At 44.8% G+C, this 24,340-nt stretch overlaps 1 protein-coding gene across 5 annotated transcripts in view; it reads right to left on the bottom strand.

Moving 5' to 3' along the window:
• FAM219A (family with sequence similarity 219 member A) overlaps positions 1-24,340 on the bottom strand; it is a 103,327-nt gene that overhangs the window by 30,552 nt on the left and 48,435 nt on the right. For all 5 annotated transcript variants that reach the window (XM_040579440.1, XM_040579441.1, XM_040579444.1 and 2 more), the window contains exon 2: positions 12,883-12,982. In XM_040579440.1, coding sequence (XP_040435374.1) covers positions 12,883-12,982 — 100 coding nt within the window. The remainder of the gene's footprint in view (positions 1-12,882; positions 12,983-24,340) is intronic.

Genomic DNA, 24,340 nt, shown 5'->3' with positions numbered 1-24,340 from the left:
TCAGCTTTACAAAAGTATCTCTTCGTTCCAAACTCCAAGATCATGAAAGAGGATTTATTTCTGCTGGTCTACAGGCAACATATCAGTTTGCTCCAGACCAGCATTCATTTTTTTCTCCAGGCAACTTCCACACCTTTAACAGTCTTGAACATCCACCCACTGCTTCCACTCCTGCCCTAAAATCCTCATAAGCTCAAAATAGTATTTTTCAAGTTATTAAGATAGTAGAACTGATCCTCAAGGATGGACTTTAACTTCCTTTGATTAAAATCCACTCCCTTGTCCTACAGAAAAATGCACAGGATACAAATGGGAAAAAGCATGGGATGGAAGGAATCATTTGCTTGTTTTTCCTTCTGTTCTTTCTTGTAATTACTGGTGGCATGCAGCAGGTAGGGGTCTGTGTGCGACAGTCAGCCTCTGGGCCATTATCTTTTCCTGCAAAGTCCCCTTAAAACCTCAAATTACAGCAGGAAAAAATCCCTCTGTCAATCTCAGACTTAAAATGCTTTTTCCAATGGCTAGCTGAGACACCACCAATGCCAAGAACAGCTCAAACTACAAAACCGAAGTGTTGTACAGCCTCCTTAGCAGCTGCTTGGCTGTCACCTGTGCTGTACCTCACATGAACATGTGCACAACCACCTTGAATTTGGTTCTGCCTTGTAATATCCCATCACTACACTCTATGAATGCCCTTGCTTCACTAGGACATACTGGGTACAAGAAATCAGCTGCTTGCTGGTATTAAAAGATCAGTCAGCACTGAGAATGACAGATAAAATGCAAGAACAAATTTCCCTGTGTGCGCACTGCAGTCAGAAAGAGACACAAGCAAAGGAGAAAATGTTTTAATATGTTCTTAAATTTAACCACTGTACAGTTGAGGAGGTTTGGTGAATTAAAGAGAAAGAACAGAAAACAATAATTACAACTAAAAAAGAGTATTTGTAACAGCATGAAAATCAAGTAGCAATTAGGTTTCTCATGTTTACCAGTGGACATACCGGTGTTCATGGAAGACGACTGCTTTGGGCCAGTGCACGCAAGTTACCTGTCTACCTCTGCAAATCCTACTGTGTTTGTGTTGGGAGTCCAAAAGAACAATAGATAGGGCTTAGACAGGCTTTTTCAGTAATGAGTAGAAAGTGTACGACATCCAAAAAGATAACTCGAGTCCTAACTTGGAAAAGGAACATAGGATACTTCAAGTTGGAAGGGACCTCAGGAGATTTCTAGCCTAATGATCTGCTCAAAGCAGGATCAGCTATGGGATCAGACTGGGTTGCTCAGAGCTTTTATTCAGTCAGGTTTTCAAAATCTTCAAGGATGGAGATGACATACCTCCCTGAGAAAATTTTCCCGTGCTTGACTTAAGGATTTCCTTAAGGTGATTAAGGTGAGAAAAGAAACAGGTTGGGAAAGAACTACCGACTAGATGCTCCAGGCAATTTACTGACAGAAAACTCAGGCATGTTGATACCATTCCTCACTGGGACAGAGGAAGTTTCACATGAAGCTTTTACACTCTTCTCACAACCCTCCAGGTTATCCTGGTCATCTCCCATCTGATGGTCATTACCAGGTAAATGCAGCCAGCTGTCACTGTCTTTTCCCCTTCACTCCTGCCCTGAATCAGAGCAGAGGCTCTAGGTCGTATGAATATCCTGTAGGCTCCCTGGAGATGATTCCATTCACCTAGTCAATGAGACCCAAATCAGCCATAACCTTTTGTAATGTGGTCATGACACTACTTTCTAGGGAGGTGGAAACTCCCAGATACCCACGAATGTTTAATTCCCAACAGAAAGAACACCACTGGCAACAAAGGAGCTAAGACCACCTCCCTGTGTTACTGGATCATGCCCTTTCAATGAAGGATAGAAAAATCCAAAGGGCTGTCTAAAGGACCCAAAGCCAAATTCAAGGACTGCCGTGACTGCACATAGGCAGAAGTGAGTCAGCTATGTGAGTTGAGAGGAACTAAAAGCTTAACATCTGCCTGCACAGAATAACTATGTCAAAGTTTTGCTTTCACATTTTGTTTCACCCCCTGCCCCACACATCAGAAAGCTGTGTAAAGCCATATTTCAGTCCAGTAATTAAAGCATTCAGGCAGAAAAAAGAATTGAACTTGAGTCTTCCATGTTCTGGCAGAAAGTCTGTAGCTAAAAAAGGCACAGCTGATTTGTGACTTGAGCATCCCAAACTTTCTATAGCTAAAACTACCTTGTAAATTAAACATGAATTTGTGAATGGTTTTGGAACAATCCATTACATATTCTTTTAGTGAACTTAAAACAACAAAAAGAAATACTGCTAGGGTTAACTAGGGAGTTTAAGTCCAAGATGCTTTTTTTTCTTTAAAAATTGTAAGCAAAACCTGAAAATCTTAGTTTTAAAAGCAGCCTCCATTCTGGACTCAAACTACCCATGCCTGACAGCATCACTTTAAATATTAAATATGCTAGGCTTGTTCAAGATGTATTTTTAGCACAATGTTATTTAATATGTCAAACAGTTTCTCAGATGAACTTTTACAAAGTACAATTGTCTCACTTGTACTATTCATCTCTTCTCTCAAGCTCCTGGTCCTACAACCAGTATTTATAATAAATCATAGCAAATCTTTCTTTCTTGAAAATCTGCTCTTACTTTAGGCCTGGGTAGCGACAGGGGACAGAGAGGGGCTGTCTTCTGGCGTGGAGTAGCTGGAGCTCCATTGCAGCAAAGGGGCTGCCAGCAGCCTGCAGCTGTGAAACACCTGGTGTGATTAAACTCTTTTCATAGCGAGCACACCATTTACTCATGGTAGAAAGCACTTTTAAGCCCAAATGCTTCAGACTACTGAGCTAGGCAGAAGACTACATCACTCCTCCAAAAGACATCCACACCTGCTGACTTGATTGTACCAATTCCATAGCAGTGAGCAAAAAAGAGGGGTTGTTTGGAAAAAGTGGGGATTGTCTTGCATTCAGAGCAGAAGGTAGAAAAAACCAAAGTTATAGCAAATGTAACATGATGGTTTTGGGTTTACAGTAGAATTGCCTTAAAGCCCTGTAGAGGATTAATTTTATTATGCTATAAACAGTGGTACTCTGCAAGACAGTTGAAACAGTTCCCCATTCACAAAGGCTTAAGCTGAATCAATTCAAGCTCTTCTCAAGGTAAGCAGTGAGCAGAAAAAAAGGCACAGAATCAAGAAAAGAAAAAGATTTAGGCAGAGTGCACAGGTGAAAGGGACATGAAGAGTAAGGCAGGAGTCATTGAGAGGCAACGGCTCAGCTGTGCAGCCTTAAAAAGTGAGGATGGATGATTTCACTCATATGGAAAGTGGAAGGAAGCCTGGGAGAGGAGAAGTTGGCAAAGCCCAGTGGAGAGAACAGGAGTCTATTAATTTGTACTGCGCTGAGGCTGGAGACAAAGATGAACAGATCCCAGTGGTAACACAGGAGAAGCTGGAGAAGATTCTTTGAGCAAATACATGAAGACTTCCATCTATCTGCCAAGAATGTACTTGTTACCCCTCCCCTCCCCTTGTAACTGGAGCTGGAGAAAGGGTGCAAATGTTGTCTATGGGGCTTAATTTTTCTATATGTTAATTTAGAAAGAGGGTTTGAGGAATCCTCCAGTGTTTTAAAATCTGATTAATTAATTTTAGGTTTTCCTTCAGGAAGAAGTTTCAAAAAGAGGACTACAGCTATTTTACACAGTACCAGACGGTGACGTCTCATTTCCGTGAATGATGCAATAAATGCATACCCTTAGCACAAGCTATTCAGCCGTGATTCTGGCAGTAATTAAAGCTTTTTGAATGACAGTTATGTTTAGCAACTGAAGAAATGGGATCAGACTGTCCAATTACTGCTGTGACTTTATAGCTTCTTAAATAAAATCTTATCTTGGTAAATATGTGGTGTCTATAAAAATGGCTTTATTTTCCTTCAGTGTGGTCTGCTTTATAGAAAATGACTGTTGAGTAGAACAAGAAAAGAGCTGTCCCAAAAGCTTGAGGTTCGACAGAAAAGGAGGAGAGCTGCCAGAAAGCTTTCTGCACACAGCAGAGCAGAAAGGCTGTGACTAGTGTAGGCTGTGGTCTTCCCTGGAGTGCCAATGTCTCATCACTGCCAGGTGTGAAGCATCTGTCAGGTAACAGGCAAAGCTCTATCATAGTCCCAGTTAGGGCTTGCAAGATCCAGAAGCCTCTTGACACAACGAGTCCCATCATCTCCACTGCTGCTTAACTGCTGTTCCTTAAACTTCTCCATAAAGCAGTGGTGTTGCCTGGTATAAGAAGGTGGTGATATCTCTGACCCCAAGCTGAGATGAGATGCTGAGAAGAGCTGAAGCTGCAGTAGAGTTGCTTCTACCAGTCTGTTAACGCAGGCAACAGCCTCTTTTGTGTGTGCCCAGCACAGGCCCATATTACTCCACGACCTGTTCCAGTCAGCCCTCCCTCCATGCAGAACCACAGAACAAACCTCTGTGGTTTCTTCTGTGCTGCCCCGCTGCTTGTGGGAATTGCTCCTCCCCAGACCTCTGAACAAAAAACTGATGGACGTGATGAAAACTTGACTGTTGCTAAGATCTCAGAGAAACAGAACAAAGTTTTTAGGGTGCTGTGAGCATCCTCTGTGCATAAGGATAGCAGTTAAAAGCAAGAATTGAAGTGAACTTCCCATATCAGTGCAAATCCCTTCCTTTTGAGAAGTGTGTTACTTCTACTTAATGGAGCCTGATCTGCTGACGTAGCATCTTAGCCCCAACACTCGATAAGCAGTCAGTAACCTTTTCCACCTAAGAGCTGAGTGCGCAGCACTGAGAAGACAAAGGGGGAGCCCACATCACTGAACAGTCAGAACAGATTCATTTAACCATCAGGTACAGTTTAAGGCTCGTCACTAATAAATCAAACATGTTAAAATCTGCACCATCCAATACTGTCCATGGATGCTGTGGTCTGTTCTGGAGCAAGTTTACATTAATTACACTGGGCTCTACTTGCTTCCCTTGAGTGCTATGCAGAAACTTACCTACATACGGAGACATCAGAAGGAATTACAGAAATAGTAACACCTGTGTAATTCAGAACTGGGGAAATGTTCCCTTGTGGTGGGCCAGGGAAACAGGTGTAATCTACATTTAAGGACACAGGGCTCTGAGAAGCCAGAAAACAGTACTATTGCCCTTTCCTGTGTTGATTTTGTCAAAGATGCTAACACCTGAGCAGGCAGCCTTGTCAACTCAGCTGGCATTACTCTTTCTAATGTCAGGAACAGGGTGTAAATCACCTTTGGGGAAATCACTCTCCTTTAAACCAGCTCTCTATGCACTTCACAGAAAATAGCAATAAGAGTAATATGTACTGTGTAACGAGATCTCTGAACAGACCACCAGTCTATCACTGCTGTGGTGCTGCCTGCTGGAGTTAGGCTTTGCTAGATCAGGTAGTTTTTATTCTCATCACTTCTTCAGTTACTGATTTTTTCCTTCCTTCTACCACAGAATCTCAGTAACTTGCTCAATTTGCTTTGCCTTACAACCATCTGAGCTACTTCCCATATTTTAGGTGTCAGATGATGGTGGATCAGGACAAAGAAGAGAACCTGTAATTTGCAGCTCTCGTCTTCTGCTTCAGGGGCAAAACTCCCATTCAGACTCCAGATGCTTTTAGCCCATTCTCATTACAAAGCAAAATAATTTGTGTAGAAGCAGATCTTCAGGATTAAGTCCCCTTCCTAGACTATCAGACCTGCAGGTACTGTAAAAATTTGGAATGGCTAAAGGATGGCCAGATAATGCCCCAAAAAATGATTCCGCTACCTTACCTTCTCCTTCATGACATTTAATCTGGAGGTATATTAACCAAGAGTGGTGTGTGCAGCACAAGATGTGAGTGGGCATGTATCTACCAGCTTGTGAGGTGTGTGGGCACCCAGTAACTAGTCACAGGAAAGGTGCATGTGTGACAGTGGAGGGCTAGGAAAGGCCAGTGATCCCTGGTGGGTGGCCTAACAAATCAAGCAAATTGCAGTGACAGGAAGACTAGGCTTGTTTGGTGAACATCACACCACATCATGCTCATATTCACATGCTCATGCTTTGCTCCAGGGATTTGCTGAATGGTACCTTCCTTCCCTCCATCTTATCCATTTACACACTCCCTCCTGCCCTAAACTCTCTGCTGAACTCCAGTGAATTGCTCTGTTCCAGTTTCTCTTAATGGCTTTACTGTTTACCCAAGCCTGTGTCAGCTACAGTGTCTCACACACCTCTTCCTTTCTGCCCCTCTGTTCCTCCTCTAACTAATCTGCAATAATATGCCTGTCACAACTGCTTTTCTGCTCTCGTCTTTACTGTTCCGTCTGCAGAGCCCTACTGCCCTTAACGTGATGCAGCTGTTCACTCTCTCATCCCCTTCAAAAAGAGCCTGGAGATATTCTACAGGAAGGATGCTACAATAAATTTGTGCACGCATTTCTCTTATAAACGGAAAGAGTAATAACACATGAAATAATGTTTACATAAATTCCTCCCAGGCCCCAGGAGACCTCTGAGCGGAAGGCTGCACTTTTATCTTCATGAAGAAAATCAATAGTAGAGCTACGTTGCCACTGTGCTCCGGCTTCCACATTAGTCCCCCCCTTCCCACAAAGTACAGACTGTGTTCAAGGAAATGGGTGCTCCCAAAGGAGGAAAATGTCTTTGTGCACTTAAGGTAATAATGTCACTTGAGGTCACCATGCAAACAGTTATGGATATGAAAATCTGCAATTTTGTCAGTCGAGCTGGAACCTGGGGACCTAGCTTAAGAGTTACAGCTTTTTTATAAAATGTTTCCCTAATTTACCTACAGAGCTTCTTCCCAGAAACAACAGCTGCTGTACCTAATTAGCATTAATCGCCTTGTTACAGAAGAGCAACTGGGAATAGTACAGTACTTGAGGTACTGACAAAAGGATACACTAATGGCATTGATCTGTCCAGTTTGCTACCACCCCCCCTTATCATTCTGTTTTCTGTATGAAAAGCTTAGAAGTCACAAGCTGTGAAGCAGACTGGGAAGAGATGACAGAAAGTGAGCAGAAAGGGAGCCATGGATGTGGGCAGGTACTGAGCCATTCAGCCTACCTAAGACGCTTGCTGCTGTTTGGGACTGCACCTCCCAGTGCCAGTTTTTCATCTTGACCTGTGGCAAGAGCAGCCTCAGAAGGGCATCTCTGAGTAATGCATTCTTTTGGAACAGCAGTGGGATAGGATGCTCTGCTGTGCACTCTGCAGCTCTTCTGTGGAGGTGCTTTAAAAAAAGTTCTGAACCTACACCCAGCCCTACGAGAGGGGGTTAAATAACTACACCAATTGAAAGATCAGTCTCAAGAGCACATGGGGAGATAAAGGCAGTCTGTCCTTTACTGAGATTAAAGATCATCTGTAAAGTTTCAACCAGAAATGTACCAATTTTGTTATGTTGAACCCTGAGGTCTTTGTAGTTCTCAGCTCATTGACTGATGTTCCCAGAACTACTCCTTCCTGACAGTACTGCAATTCAGCATCTGCCATGAATGCACAGCAGCAGGCTGGAAGGCAGGTGCTAACACCACAGATACATCATCAGCCTCTGTTCCTAAGTGCATTATCTCCTCTGTTCACTTCAGTCTCATCAAGATGGGGCCCAGACATAAACTAGATCCTCAGTTTTGTCCAAGCCAAGTACGCTGGGGAACAATACACTGTATTTCCTTGCAATGGGGTTTCAGTTGTTGTTTTACCCCTACCAGTGTTGCTCACTTGAGGTTTTTGAGAAATGTGTTTGTTAACAAGCAAGAATTAATCCAACAGCACAAGTAAAATAATTCAGTGCTTGAAAGTAGATACACGTAATAGGTCCCTTCACACAGAATTTGCACCCCCACCTAGAGACTATGGAAGACAAGAGATATGAACTCCTCTGCTGTCATGGAGTTTATATGTCTTAAGATGGAGAGGCAAGATTGATACAGGAAGAAGGAGAAGGAGGCAAGAAGCCTTGGTGGTATCATCTGAGATCTGTCCTTGAAGGATGAACACTATGGTTGTTTGCCAGAGAATTACTTTTTCTGCTAAGACTTCCTTTACCTCTCCCTGAGCCATCTGCTTGGCTCAGGGCCACACTATGGCCATTGCCTTGTTCTCACACCCTTCTTGTCATACAGAAAGCCAAAATGCCAGGCTAGGGTGACTCAAGAGGCTTTTATGCTCACCCTACCAATAGGTCCAGGCTCCTGGCAAGTGGAATTTCCTTTCCAGCAGTAGCTGGGCTGTGGCTGATGTGCTTTAAGAGCAATCTGCACTGAGTCTCCTAGAGAAAAAAAGCAACATCCCACAATGCAGCTAGCAGGAGGAAGGTGTTAGTATCCTATTAATTAATGAAATAGCTCTGCTTTGTTACTTTTACAACAGCTTCCTGCCTCTCAAGGCAAGGAAAGTTTCTGGTTAGGCTAGTGGATTATAGACTTCAGGTACAGCAGCTTACACCAAAGGCAACTTTGTGACACTTGCTTCTTATGGGGCTGATAGTCACTGTGTTATTACGACAGTTGGTATTATGAGTACCAGCATGAGATCTAAGCTTGGAGGGGAACAAACCAGTAGCTAGGAAAGCAGGAAAATTAGTCACATTTGCAATCCAGGTCCATCTTTTTTACAGGAAGCTTTCAAAGAAAAATCTAAACCAAAATCATGAACACTTTGAAGCCTGCATCAATATCACCTAGGCTTCCTCTTGGTCGTGTGGTAGAAGACCTCCTCTGGATGTAGCTCAGTCTTGAGATGGGACCCAGTTTGCCTAGCTTAGACACTCATTCTACTTTTAGGCACTCCACTGAGTAATCCTCCAAAAACAGTGACTTATTCTCTATCTAGTCCAAGGAGAGGAGGTGCTTACATCTAAGGCAACAGTTACCTCGGAGGGATGAAAGCTGCTATGAGTGTCCTTGTCTGCTCTCTCTCCCATATGTTCATCTGCAGACAGGGATGCAGGAGATTTACTACCAAGCTCCCGGTGTGGTGGATGTGCTGATGAAGATGCCACTGCCACAACCCCCAATCACCACTGTAGTGTGCCTTGCTGAACCCCAATAAATTGCCATCTTGGTCATTCTGTTTTAACACAAACTGTGATGTCATTGACCGCTAGGTAAGACAGACAGACTGCCTGGATGGCAACCTCAGTGAAGAGAAGGGAAATTAAAAATGCAAAATGAAAAACAGATGGCATAAGCTTCATTAAAATAATATCTTGTCTCCTGGGGATCCCATGAGGATCCGTTGCCTTTTAGTGGATATGGCGTCCCTGAGATTTACACTTGGGGATTATCCTGTCCCTCCCTCTCCCCTTATCACTACTCTCTTCTGTTTTCAAAAGGCTTGTGGTATGTGCTCCATCTGGATATGCCTCCTAATAAGGAGCCATCTCCTAAGCACTAATGTACACCCAGCCCCTCCCAGTGCTGCCAGAAGCCTCCCTATCAAGTGATTTGAAAGGAAAAAAGAAGTGTGGCTGAGCCTTACAGTTCCTGACAGAAAGACAAAGTGGGAGTGTTACAGAAGTAAGAAATACATGATTAATATGGATATAATATCAATCAGGGTTTAAGATGATGAACTACATGAACTGGAAGACATTATTTTTCCTTGGTGTGAGGTTCTCTTTTCTGATGTGGCCTCACCAGCAAGCTAAATATTTTACTGTTCCACTTATAAATCAGGTGTAACCTTTAGGAAATCAGTAGCAATATAAGCCACCTGTGAAGTTTTTCTTGTATCTGACTGACCCCCCAAGTAAACACGTGGCCAAATGTATTTATTCAGAGGGCGAGAAACAACCAAGGAAAAGACCATTCAAGCAGCAGGATAAACCGTGTTCAGTGCATGCAGCACAGCACGCTCTTTCTGTCACACTTCAATCACTGTGGCCTATGCAGGCAAAAGTTGCATTCATGCTGGGTTGGTATTTAATTGAGCTCAGCTGAAAGAAGCTTCCAGCAAGCATATATGACAGGTTTATATATGAATCTTCACAGAGTGAAAAATGACATTTATCAACCCTCCATCAGAGCATTTGACATTTGAACAATTGATTCTGATTTAACAGTGAAAAATGCCACTACCTGCAATAGGATGAAAATCCTAGTTGCTACCATCCCCAACAATTGCTCTGCCAGTTAAACTATTAAACATTTACTACCATGACTTTGTCTAGCCTTGAAGAGATTATAAAAACAATCCAAATCCTGACAAGTTAAATGCAGAAGAGACAAAGATCTAGTTGGAGGAACAGGGGTCACAGCTGGGAGATGCAAGCTATTAAACTGTTTGAAAATTGTAAAGGCTCAGCAGATTTTAATAATGACAACAGCAGGAGCTGATGTGGATTAAAGGTATGTTACACTGGCTACAGACAATACCGATAGTTTTTTTGGGTTTTTTTTGGTTTTGCCCCAGTAACTTAGAGCTCACTTGGGTGTAGCTAAGAGTAGAGGGTCAATCCAAATGCCACTAGGTATGTGTTCATCTAATTAAAGAGGCACACTGTTTCCACAGGGAGAGAGAGAGGTTTTTAAGCAGACTTCTCTCTGGAGACAAGGCAGGGATGCTTGTCAGCCTTGCAGGACAATTCCTCTTAAGTTGGTAGGTTTCACACAACTATTACATTCATAAGTGTATTGTGGTCAGCACTGAGTATTCACTGGGCAGAAGCCCTAGCTGGAAAGGAGGCCCTGACAATGGTACACGTCTATCTACCACAAAAACGGTTCAGTCTTCCAATACCTCCCTTTGCCTCCATTCAGCGGTGGCTAAGTGAAACAGAATTTTCCCTCTGTGGAAAAGCAGAAGTTCTGGCAGAAAGACTAATTCTGTTGTATCTGATCCTTGGAAAAGAGCTGGTAAGCTCTGCAGAAGTGTGACTATGGAGTGTTTTCACGTATTAGTCCATTTTAATAATTAGTTATCTTGCAATCAACTAATGTAGCAACTTCCTTAAACACAATCTGATGTGTTTTGAGTTCCTGGGTTTCTCAGTCTACTGGCTTTGCTTAAGCACTTCGTTTATAAAGCTGAGGTTTGTTACAGATCTACCTCAAATTATATTTTCATTTAATTTGCATGAATTGAACTTGTTATCCCAGAACCCAACTATGATCAGATCTCCTATAATGTCCTCATGACTTACCAAATCCATGTCTAAAATAGCACCATTTTCTGCCCTGTTAGCGAATCTGTGGAGGATATTCTTATTGCTTAGAAATGCAAGAACATCTCAGACTTACCAATAATAGTATCAATTGCTCTCCAGCCTGATTCCTGATGTTAGATTATCCCAAACAACTACTGCAGTAGAAACTATCTCTCTAATAGCGTTACAAAACTCTTCTGGCAGTGAAAAAGGATCCTAGTGGCATATGGCATGCTGGCAGTGATAATCTTTTACCAAACTGTGAGTTGTGCTGTCACTAACATATACAGCTGCTCCCCTTCCTGAAAAGCAGCCACTGGTTTTAGAGTATTTGTAACTGCGATTGCAGGACAGATCTGCTGGCCCAGTGTACTTGCTCATATCCTGTATCAGCAGCTCAAGGTCCTTCACTTTGCTGCACAATCTTGCTGCATTTGCATATCCAACTTTCTATCTTCTCCTTTCTAGTCACTCCTTCAGTGAGATCTTGCCTATTCAACTATTTTCTTTTCCTTTGCTGTCTATAAGTCTACTCTGTTACATTCCTTTCTGTACTGCTATGACCAGATTAGTCTGATTATTCAATTTACCATCTACTCAGGCAGAGCCTTGAGACTTCACAAGTGCTTCCCAGCCTTTTCCTGGTGTTTCTTTAAGGCTCCTCTTATAAATGAGGCCAACAGCAGTGTTTGCAGTAGTACTGCAGGTCCTTGGGTAAAACCTATCTATTGAGAGCATCTCTTCATAATCACACACCAAAGCCCAAACCTTCCCAAATCTTCTTCAAATCTTAGCTGTCTGCTAACCTTCCCTGTTACTCATCTGGTAGGGGCCAGAGCTATCCCACTAAACATGTGGGCATCCACTCCCTTCAGAGTCTTCCCCAACATGGCACAGTCACCCTCTAGCAGCTCCAGTAGCACCCTCTCAGTGTCATTGTTTCTGATGTGAAGGAGAACTAGAGGACTGCTTCCTGCCCCCACTGGGAAATGTTCCAGACTTACCCATGCTCTGAGCAAAAAGCACACTGTTTGACTTGTCCTTCATCAGTTTCTTGAGGCTGTGTGACACAATAGTGGCTCAGGTTTTGGAGGCAAGACAGCCACGTGTGGATTGCTGTCCTCTTGTAAGCATTAGCCTTGCGAGGAAGCAGTGTATTATGCTAATTGGATGATTCTGCTTCCAGAACTTAAAAAATATTGCTCAGAAATAGCACAAGTATTTGTATGTGAACCTTTACAGACCTACATGCCCCTCATCTCAAAGTAACACAGCTCTGTCTTTTCCTGGTAGTGGCCCAAGTCTCTGATCCTTTCCCTTTTGTTTGCAGTTATTCTGTCTTCTCTTCTTTTTACAATCCCTCTATATTATCTTCATTCTTTGTCTGGCCAAGCCTTGATCTTAGCTTGATAAAAACCTGTAGGTTTAAAAAGCTATGCCTTCCTTTCAAGGCATGGCTTCCTTCCTCTACCACTGCCCAAGATACAGGGTCCTCACATGTTTGTAGGTCAGCTCCCTCAGCAGCAGAATCACAATGATAAAACTACTCTGTGAGTTGTTTGAGCCGAGCTGGCATGTTCTGCCACACGCATGGAGATCCCACAAGCACCTCACTGTATTTCAGACCTTGGATTCAGCCTTTTCACTCTCCATCAGCAAAGACTCACCTAATTTCACTTGAAGTGGGGACGGCTTATAGTTCATGGCTACAGTCTCTCCCTCTCTTGTATCACAATCTCTGTCCGAAATAGATGCAGCTGTTGGATCCTGTTAAGAAAGAAAAGGAAATGAAACAGAATGGTTTAGCTAAAAGTTATGCTGTCTCATCTCTGGCTGTTAGGCGAGTCCACCCCCACCCGCATTCACAGGGAGCAGAGAACATGATGGTGTTTTGAATAGCTGAAACCCAGGGGCAAAAGACAGAACTTGGAAGCACATTTAGTATGCTCAAAGTACCTCTGGAAATGCCAGATTTCAACATCAGACTTACATGATGGATGATACTGGGAATATAATGTGGAGGGTGGGTCACCAGTTCAAATTCAGCCTGGGTTGGCAGTAATCCCAAATCATTTTCATCTGATGACTCTTTGGGGTGTTGTATGAAATGCATTTACAGTTTCACCTCAGTTCCAAGTGGAACAGTAAACCTCATGATTAAAACTCAAAAGCTCATGACCAGCCTGTGTGAAAGTCCAACTTAGAAGGAATAACGACTGAATGAGTAGAATTCAATCTCCGGTCCCTCTTGGAAGAACAATGAATAAGCCTGTACTTCTAATACTGAACTTATTTTGTGGCTAACTGGAAAAAATTATTCAGTATCTGTCAACACAGTACTTCGCACTGTCAGTGAAATCACTCCGAAAACCAGTGCTCCCCAAACACAGAGCCCGTTCCGTCATGCCTACCTGCAGACAACCTAATTCAGGTAGTGTTGTACTCTATGGTACAGCACATCAAAGGATTCAGAGAGATTCAAACTACCAATTAAGGCAGTTCTACCACAGCTAAAAAACATTTACAGATCTTTCACAGCAAACTTCAAACCTGTTGGAACTTATCTCTACTTAGCACCACAGTGAAAATTAAAATTGGTTTTCCAACGTGTTCACTTCTTCCCACCTAGAAGCTCGAAACTAAACTGAATATACACATACATATATGCATAAGTGTATGTAAATTTGTAATTATAATAGAGCTGCACAAGGAAAACAAACATCCAATGTTAGGTCTAATATCTGAAGAAACCGTCACTTTGTAAGAAATGGAACAAAGTGCCAGAAACCAAATACTAGAAAATACCATTCCAAACTGGTGAATTGATGCTGCCTGTCTCTCAGTTTCTGCAGTTTGTATTTTGTACACAATTTCTTATAAAAATGCAACTATTGTTTACCACTGACACCTGTATGCAAGGCACAGTCATTGAATTTCAAGGCAAGGTGCCACTGGACTTTGCTCTCAGTAAAAAAATCACTTGGCGAGCCACTGTCCCTTCTTCCCTAGTGCCTGCCTCCTCTCTGCAGTGCACATTAGCTCTTATTAATACACTGTGCTTCTGAGATAAAATATGATTCCTGAATTAGGCCCTGTCTTCATAGAAACTGGTCAAATAACGTAAGTAGGGTTATAATATTTTATCAAAATTCTGCTCCTTCGCACTATCCTGTAAACTTTGACAATACTTAAAATGGATGGTGCTTACAAGACCTTGCATTCAATTTTGACATTGAAATGGACATTGAATAGATAATGCAATTTCTTCTGCTTTCCTCTAATGCAGTCACTGCTGCACTTTCCCTTTAATGCAGCAGTTAATGACTGGTTAAAAAGGTTAGAGCAGGTTGCAAACAACAAGCCAGTCTCCAGGAGAAAACAGGCATAAATGATGGATCACCTGCATTTTAGGTTAAAAATCCTACTTTAATAACAACACTAAATGACAAAATAGAGCAGCTGAAATTATATTAAGCTAAAAGTGAGGTAGTACAAAGAAGAAAAACAATCACAACTTTTATAAATGAAAATGATGAGGTGTAGCTAGCAGCTTTCACTCAAGGAAGAGATATCTTGGATGACAGGTCCCATGGCACAACCAGCTAGACAGAACAAGACTCTTCAGCCAGGGAAATACAAAGCACAGGGCCTCTGTGAGAAGTCTAAATAATCCTGAGTAGGGTGAGAAGGTGAAAAGGGGTCAGATAGCCCTTATTTTCTACAAGCATGAGACACCAAGTGGCAGTGAACATGCAGCAGCTGGGATCAAACTCAGCACTTCTCCATACAGCAGATGATATGCTGCTGTGGATGCTAAAAGGGGCTCAGAAAAGAGTGGGAGAAATGAATGGAAGGAATATCTGCCAAACCCAAAAACACTGCTTCTGTCTCAGCCTGCCCCGAGACACACATCACTGGAGGGAGGGAACCAGGGAGAGGCACCACCACGGGCTCACCCTGTTATTGTCCTCTTGGGGAAATGGCACAACAGTAGGTGAGACCTTTAAATGGACTTAAAATAGCCAACCTTTTTTTCTGTGTCAGAACCTATTCTATGATCTCAATCGAAGACCAGTTCTTGCAGTATCCTTGGAACATGGGCTTGGTCTTAAACGCACCCAGATGAAGGGGCTAGATTAAGAAGGCTGTAGGAAAGGATATTCATGGGAATGGCCAGATAATACAAAGGACATGACTGTCTCCTAGACATGCTAGAAGCTCTCCAAGACAGGATATGTAAGGTGGTTAGTGGCATCATCTGAGTCCAGGCTTCCCGGATGAGAACCTTTTCTATGACAGGCTGGGAAAAGGAAGGATACAGCTGTTTCAAAGGAGCAGGAATCCAAGAGCTGGATGCTTCCTAGTGCTACTAACCACAAACAAGTCCTTGGAGACACAACCTGCTGCCTGCAGGAAGGCATGGGAGTAGACATATTATGGTAGAGGACATAGTATGATGGCCACGTTCTGCCTCCTGTGCTGGTACAGTCCAGTGTAGAGTCACATCTGCTCACAGACAGAAGTTCACATGGCAGAGAAGGGAACCTGGCTATGAGGATTAACTCAGGTTCATATTGTTAAAATTTTGTTTAAACTATTTAAACAAACACCAGCCCTCACTTTTCTCAGCAGCTGATGTGCTGATAGCAGTTCTTCCTTTTGGGTAATCTGCCAGTGATACCAGACATCCATTTGCATGAATAGAGGGAGGGGAGAAATGTTCTGAGGTGCCTTTGAGGATCTGGACTCTGGTCCTGGACCAGAGGACACAGCTGGAGCAATCTCAAAGCTATAGACCAAACAAACACAAAAGGCTTCCTAGACCTTCAGAGAAAACAAAGATGACTTTCAAAGAGCGATTCATTCCATCCTGTCTTGGACACTCACATTACAAAGAGATGAATCTGTCCTTGGAGATTTGTCCCCTCTCCCCACTGACTACAGAGGAGGCTGGCCAACTGGTGGAGACTGCATGCCGGCCTCTTGACACTGGAGGTCAGAACGATGAAGGACACAGCAGTAGAGTCCATAATAATGCCGGTTCGCACCAGGAACTCATCTCCAAGGTTTGTAATGACACTTTTCTGCCACAGCAGCATGGCACCTCTACAGCAGACCCACCAGGGGAACATGTTATGGCCACACAACAAATCCAAGACCTGCACAGAGGGATCACAAAGCAACAGCAGTCTGGGTGATCACCGCTGTGCACATAGCCTTGCTGCCTCCAGAGAGTAAAACAGATCCAAAAGGAAACCAAGCTGGGCCAGAGACAGCATCGCCAGTGCCAGCAGGTATCTATCCCTGGGCCAGGAGTGCTAAGGCACTGTCGTATTTCCCATCCATCACTTCGTAGATGTTCTACAGCAACACACATGACTCTACAGTAACAACCCCAGCTGCAAGAATGCAGCATTCCCACGGCTGCTTGGCTGGAGCTGCCTCTTTGCAGGAACACACTTTGCTTCTGTGCATACTGAACAGGTGCATTTCTCTATATATAGCTCACCCACCCAGCGAAACATTTACTTGACTAATTAGCCTTTAGCTTGTGAATGCCTCTGAGCACACTGAGACTCAGTGTGGGCTTTTGCTATTGGAATTCACTTTGCAATTTTGTCCTTTTTTACAAGTCTCCCTAGACCAATGCATTCAGCTCTGACCCTGACATCAAAATCTCAGCTACGTGGTGGTGTGACTGGTACCAGGCCAGACGATGTGATTTCTCTTGGGTTGCTGGAGGGAACACAACACTCCCAATTAGAAGGCAAGTACTGAGATGTTGCTGCAGGGACTTTAAAATGGCTATGGAAATTCAATATATTTAAGGGATTTTTTTTTCCTGAGGTCTCCTTATGTGTTCATTCCTAAGGAAAAAATACATTCAATCAGGCCACTGCGTGAATGTTTGGCTGGGGCCAGAGTTTAATCGAAGTTTTCTCCCCACATGTTCACAGCTTAATGGGGCATACACAACCACAGCACTTGAACAGTGGGGTGGTTCCTTACTGGTTTGTTTTTTCCTATAGGCTTGACACAACAGACCTTGAAAACTGCCCTCCTGCCAGATACAGCCATGTCCTACAGTGTGTGTACTGTGTGACATTTCTGAACATTGGAAATTAGTTCCAGTGAACTTTCGTGGAGCAGAAGTGCTGTGAATCCTCCATATGCAGGGGCACAGAGAGAAGCTAAAATGACTCAAAACTGAAATCAAGAGTTGAAGGAAGATGGCATGTTCAGCAGGGTTTTTATTCTTTCTCTTTTTTAAAATCCCTCCTTTCCTTTTTGCAGTACTTAGCACGAACACATCATCTGCCTTAATGCACCAGGTCAATAGCCTTTTTATTCCTATTGTATACCTCTCCCAGTAACCCACACTGAGTAGGGGGGTGTGGGGGGAATAGCCTCAAGCAGCCAGCAAACTCTGCAGTCACACCCTCAGCGGTGGAGCTGAGTGCTGCATACAAATATATCCTTGTAACGCCTTGGAAAATGCAGCCTCCTTTGCCGTACTTCACAGTCAACACTTCTGACACCTTGTAAGCTTCACTAGCCTCTGCCTTTCACCCTGCAAATCCTCTGGGACCCCAGTGCACATGGAAGGGAAACGGGCACATGCAGTTTCTGCAGCCTTCAGCTGCCCCTTAAAAACACAGCTGGAAACCGAGATGTCTCTATCTGCCCACCCTTCCTTATCCTAAAAATCAGTCATTTTTACAGCCCTAAGAAAATGTTCTCCACTCTGCTGCCTGGGGGAAATTCTATGATCATTAAAGGAGCTCTGCTTTTTGATAAAGCAGAGGGGTATGGTTGCCCTTACCCTCTAATCTCAAGGAAAGAGCCAATATACAGGGCTGGCTTTACCCACCACCTCTGCAGAGGCTTTTGTCTGATCATCATCAGCTGAATCAGTATGAGATGGCTGCTCAGCAGTATCACCCAGCTACCTTTTGTCTCTCTCCAGTACCACTGCTTGCTGTCTTCTTAAAGATGCTGGAAGTCTCGGTACCAACATGTGTGTGACAGCCTACAGTGAGCACTCACAGCTCAGTGGACTCCTGCTTTCTGAAGCTGCCCATGTGGATCACATGCTGCAAACAAATGCTAACAAGAAAGAACAAGCCCAAGTTTTTTGCTTCTTTTCCACATCAAACATTGAGTTTGGAAAAATTGATAGGTGTTCTGTACTTGAGAGACTGACTTGGGGAACAGGAAAATGTGTGAGAAACTGCATGCACCCCAAATACAGGGGGTACATTCAGGTCACCGAGAAGTTTCTATCATTCCTATGTTGTCATCCCAGGCTCTCAGGCTAGAACATTGCTCCTGCTAATAAATATTTATGCCTTCAGACTCTCTGCCCTGGGAACAGAAAATGCTATGGTGTCTGCAGATTCAGTCTGCTTCAAGCTGTACCACACTAGGTTATACCAAGAAATGCAGCTGTAGGCAGCAGGCTTCTGGGGAGGGGACTCAGTGTGCACAGGTAGGTATGTAATAGCACGACCTCACAGTGTTTTGGACAACAGACCTCTGCAGCCTCTATGTATCACTACAATATAGACATACCTATGAACATGAAGTGCTTAAAAAAACCACTGGGTACAAAACCACTGGGAATCAAGATGCACGTAGTCTGTGTAAGAAATAGCATAAAAGGAGAGGCTCAAAGGCTGTCAGATTTACAGTGGATCAAGCTGAATCCACCATATAGATGAACAATGGTCCATAATGGCATGTTCAGCAAGAGAAAGGAAAGTGTCACAGGTGGATGTGTGGCAGGAGTGGAACCTGCAAGCCTCACAAAAGACTGTCAAGCTCTCCCTCACACCCCTCAGGCTTCAGCTTAAACACACAATGTTGGAGCCCATTATTTCAAGGAAGATGTAATTCCTTCAGCTGTCCTACAGATAAAAGCTAGAAGCTACAACCATCCAGGAACACTGGAAGAATGGGGTGTTCAGAGCAGAAAGGGGAAGGCTAAGGAGGGATACAATTGCCATCTTCACATACAGAAAAGACTGCCACAGAGAAAAAGGAAGTAATTTATTTTTCATGTTTCTGATCACTAGAATAAGAAAAAATTACCTTAAATTACAGCAGGGTTGCAAGGAAATAGCAAAGAAAACTGCAGAGGTATGGTTAAGGAGCTGTACATTTGCCTGACGGAAGTTGTGGAATTGCTGTTGTGAGCCTGGGTTAGAAACTAATTTGTCACACAGAAAATCAACAAAGCTGATCAGGTTTTGGGGCAAGTTCATCTGGATTTGGTGCAAGCTGGTAAGATCCCTATCTTTTCAGGTCCCTTTCCCCCATCTGTCTTAAGAGGCGAGGAGCCTGCTTCTAAGCCAAACTCATTTAGGCAGAACACCAGTTTATTCCAGGAAAGAGAGGTTCTCCAAACTCCCCTACCCACTGTCAAGGACTACAGCTGGCCGTCACCTTCTCTCTGGGTAAGCTGAAGAAAACCATCTTTTTTCTAAGTCTTACATGTTGAAGGAACTCCAGAATCACACAGTGATCACAGCAGAAGGCTCCTGGGAAGATGTGGTTGTCACTTTTCATCAGCATGTGCACGCTGCTGGATCCAGAGCACTAACTGCTCATCTCAGCATCACCACCACTTTTCACCAAAGTGAAAATATATGCCATTTTGGTGACGCAACGACTGATACATTGAAATACATTCAGATAGCTACCGACTCAGTTTCAACAAAGCAATAAACAACAACTGTTTATTGACTTTCTACTAGCTCTGCCAATGTACCACTTACAACGTTGCTGTTTTCCTTTTCTGAGCAACCCAACAAAACTTACTTAACAGTAACAAATTAGGCCTGCAATATCCACTACAAGATCCAGATTTTGAACCTGTTCAGTTTATAATTGTATGACAAACCAGTATTTGAAGCCATTTTTTTTAGCAGTTGAAAAGCCAGAACTGTTGAAATTGCTCCATGATTAAAACCTCAAGTCATATTAATTAAATTGAACCAGAATGTCACTTAAATGACTTTTTACTGTGTACACCTGTAGTTGGGGTAACTCAGCTTACTGGCAGGTACTGAGGAGTTTGGATCTTTGCCGTGTTTCAAATGGGGGCAGAAGAGAAGTGCCAGTCTGCCTGTGTATGTCACAGAGCTCGCGCTGAAATGCTCCCTTGGAGCCCTGGCTGCAAGGGGTTTGTCATGCCACACTCAAGCTGAAAAAAATGCAGCAAGCAGGAAGGTGTAAGCTGTGGAAAGGGAACAAGATGCTTCACAGTTCTGTTTTCCTGATCAAAAATGACATTTGCAGCACAGGGAAGAAAGTATCTTTTTTTAGATGATGATGTATGACTAATCCTGGGAGTCTACAATAACAGAGGAAGCACCAACCAAATACTTTGGGAAAGCAACTGAGGGACAAGCAAGAAAAATGGCAGTAATTACATGATTTCTGTTAGGTTTCCCTCCAAGAAACCAGCACAAGCATCCCACAGTCCTTTCCTTTCAATCACGATAGAATATATTTAACACCGTATTTCCCTCTTCTCTCACGCATAAGCCATCACTATTATCACATGCATTTATAGGTTTGTGTTAACTTTACATGACTTAAATTGGATCATTAACATTGCAAATTAGAGAAATGCCACACTGCACTTCCCACTGCCTGTAGCGCTTGCCAAGTGGCTGGCATGCAATAATTATTTTAAACCAGCTATTAACTGAAGTATGTTTTCAGGGTGCTTCAATACCAAAGCATTTCCTTCCTTGTTAAGGACATACCTATGTTGACATTACACCTTTCCTTATACACATCTGGTTATACAGCCACACCTCTGAGCTGCAACATGAGACATATGAGTACGTCAGGCAATAAAGCACCACAAAATCCTTGGTAGCTATTGTAGGAGTCCGTTTAGCAACAGGCATCAGGCCAAACCAGGATATCAAAAATCACCAAACAACTTTACAACTGCTCTTCAAACCACAGCTCATGCGGGAGGATACCCTCAGAATGATTATAAATTGAGAAGCATGTCAGAGCCAAGGTCACAGCGTGGTTGGAGGACAGAGTCAGGAACAGGAGCTTGGGCTCTGGGCTACATACTGCAGCTGAGTCTCAGAATCACACCATGGTCAAGGTTGGAGGGGACCTCTGGAGATCATCTAGACCAACCCCCTGCTAAAGCAGGTTCTCCTAGAGCAGGCTGCAGAGTCATGCCCAGGCAGTTTTGAATGTCTCCACAGGAGACTCAACAACCTCTCTGGGCAGCCTGTTCCAGGGCTCTGTCACCCTCAAGGTAAATAAGTTCTTCCTTGGATTCAGGTGAAACTTTCAGTGCTTCTGTTTGTGATTGCTGCCCCTTGTCCCATCGCTGGGCACCACTGAACAGAGCTTGGACCCATCCTCCTGACACTTAAGGTATTTGTGTGCATTGATAAGATCCCCTCTCAATCTCCTCCAGGCTAAAGAAGCGCAGCTCCCTCAGCCTTTCCTCACCAGGCAGATGCTCCAGTCCCCTGATGGTCTTTGCAGCCCCCACCGGACCCTCCCCAGCAGTTCCCAGTCCCCCCTGAACTGGGGAGCCCAGCACTGGGCACAGCACTGCAGGTGGGACCTCACCAGGGCAGAGCAGAGGGGGAGGATCCCCCCTCGACCTGCTGGCCCCGCTCCTCCTCATGCCCCCCAGGGTCCCACTGGCCTGCTTGGCCACCGGGGCACGCAGCTGGCCCACGGGCAACTGGCTGCCCACCGGGGCACACAGCTGGCCCACGGGCAACTGGCTGCCCAGCAGCACTCCCAGGTCCTTCTCCGCAGAGCTGCCCCCCAGCAGGTCACCCCAGCCTGTGCTGGTGCCTGGGGCTGTCCCTCCCCAGGGGCAGGACCCTACACGTGCCGCTGTGGAACTTCATGAGGTTCCTCTGCCCGACTCTCCAGCCCGTCCAGGTCTCTCTGAACGGCAGCGCAGCCTCCTGGTGTGTCAGCCGCTCCTCCCGGTTCTGCATCACCAGCAAACTTGCTGAGGGTGCGCTCAGTCCCTTCGTCCAGGTCATTGGTGAATGAGTTGAACGGGACCGGACCCAGCACCGACCCCTGGGAGCACCGCGAGCTACAGGCCTCCAGCTGGACTCTGCGCCGCTGATCACAACCCCTGAGCTCTGCTGTTCCGCCAGCTCTCGATCCACCTCACTGTCCACTCATCTAGTCCACACTGCCTGAGCTTACGTGTCAGGATCTTATGGGAGACAGTGTCAAAAGCCTTGCTGAGGTCAAGGCAGACAACATCCACCGCTGCTCTCCCCTCATCTTCCATCAGAGAAGGCTATCGGGTTGGTCAGGCATGATTTCCCCTTGGTGAATCTGTGTTGACTCTTCCTGATGACCTCCTTTTCCGCCATGTGCTTTGAGATGACCACCAGGATGAGCTGTTCCATCACCTTTCCAGGGATGGAGGTGAGGCTGACTGGCCTGTAGTCTCCCGGATCCTCCTTCTTGCCCTTTTTGAAGGCTGGAGCGGCCCTGGCTTTCCTCCTGTCCTCAGGCACCCCTCCTGTTCTCCATGGCCTTTCAGAGATGGTGGGGAGCGGCTTGGCAATAGCATCTGCCAGCTCCCTCAGCGCTCTGGGTGCATCCTGACAGGGCCCGTGGATTTGTGGGTGTCAAGCTGCTTAAGTGATCTCTAACATGATCCTCCTCGACCAAGAGAGACTCTTCCTTTCTCCAGACTCCCTCTCTTGCCTCCAGGCTCTGGGATAACAGAGGGCCGGCCTCGGCAGTGGAGGCTGAAGCAAAGGCAGCATTCAGTAACTCCTCCTTCTCTGTCCTTGGGCACCAGGGCACCCACCTCAGTCAGCAGCCGGCCCACATTTTCCCGAGTCATCCTTCTCCTGCTGAGGTACTGGAAGAAGCCCTTCTTGTCCCTGACCTCCCTCCCCGGGTTTCATTCCAAACACACCTTGGCCCGCCTCGTCACCTCTCTGCATGTTCTCACAGCATGTTCTTACTCATGGTGATGCACCGATCTGGAGCTTGGAGGAAGTGATGCTTGAATGCTAGCCAGCTCTCTTGGACCCCGCTACTTTCCAGAGTCCTGACCCATGGCATTCCTCCAAGTAGATCCTTCAAGAGGCCAGAGTTAGCTCTCCTGAAGTCCATGCTGGTAGTCCTACTTGTTGCCCTGCTGCCTTCACGCAGGAACCTGACTCCATCTCATGGTCACTGCTGACAGGGCTGCCCCCAACCTTCACAACCCTAACCAGTCCTCCTGCCTTTCTCATGACAAAGTCTAGGAGCTCCTCCACTGCCTGTGTCAGAAAGTGATCACCAGCACTCTGCAGCAGCCTCCTGGACGGCACGAGCCTCGCTGTGTTGTCTTCCCAGTGCCTATCGGGGCGATGCAAGTCCCCCAAGAGGACGAGGGCCTGTGATCGGGAGGCCACCTCCAGCTTGTCTGTGAAGGCCTCATCACCTTCCTCTTCCCGATCAGGTGGCCTGTAGCTGCGTGCGCTGGTGTACAGGCATTATCTGTATTATCTGAATCCTACAGAAAATTGCAGTGCTATGCACAGCCCTAGTGCTGCCCATAAGGGACCACAGCAAGATCTTGCAGTGACTGAATTCAAGATCACTAGTTAGTGTTTATAGCTTCTTTCAAAGGTGTGCTTCATCTTAACTCCTTCAAGGTCTCAAAGGAGCCTCACCAGGAGGAAAAGTATTTTCAAAGAGAGAGCTGAGTTTTCCACCTGAAATGATCAGAGACTCCCCCACAGGGTGGAGAGGAACCTTCCTTCCTATGGACAACCCCAACACTGTGAGAAACTGGCTGAGAAAGTGCAAGACAAGAGCTGCCATCACTGCTGAAACGCCGTGGTTGTACACACAGCGTATACAGAATGGTTTACAGATCCTCTCTGCAGGCAGCTAGGCTGTTCCAGCCGTACATGAAAGACAAGATCAAAGTTTACCTGAAGGAAACACTATAAATTTTAGCTGGTTCTGGCACATATTGCAGAAATTATATATCCTCACAAAAATCTCCTGGCACGATACAAATGACAGTAGGGGAGTTCTGTTCCAGTGATGTAAGTTCCCTCCAGCAGCCTGGAGATCAGAGAATCACTTTTATAGGCCATG

The sequence above is a fragment of the Falco naumanni genome, chromosome Z (assembly GCF_017639655.2).
Source record: "Falco naumanni isolate bFalNau1 chromosome Z, bFalNau1.pat, whole genome shotgun sequence".
Classification (NCBI taxonomy): domain Eukaryota; kingdom Metazoa; phylum Chordata; class Aves; order Falconiformes; family Falconidae; genus Falco; species Falco naumanni.
Note: the sequence above shows the minus strand (reverse complement) of the source record. Positions and strands in the feature narration are given on the sequence as shown.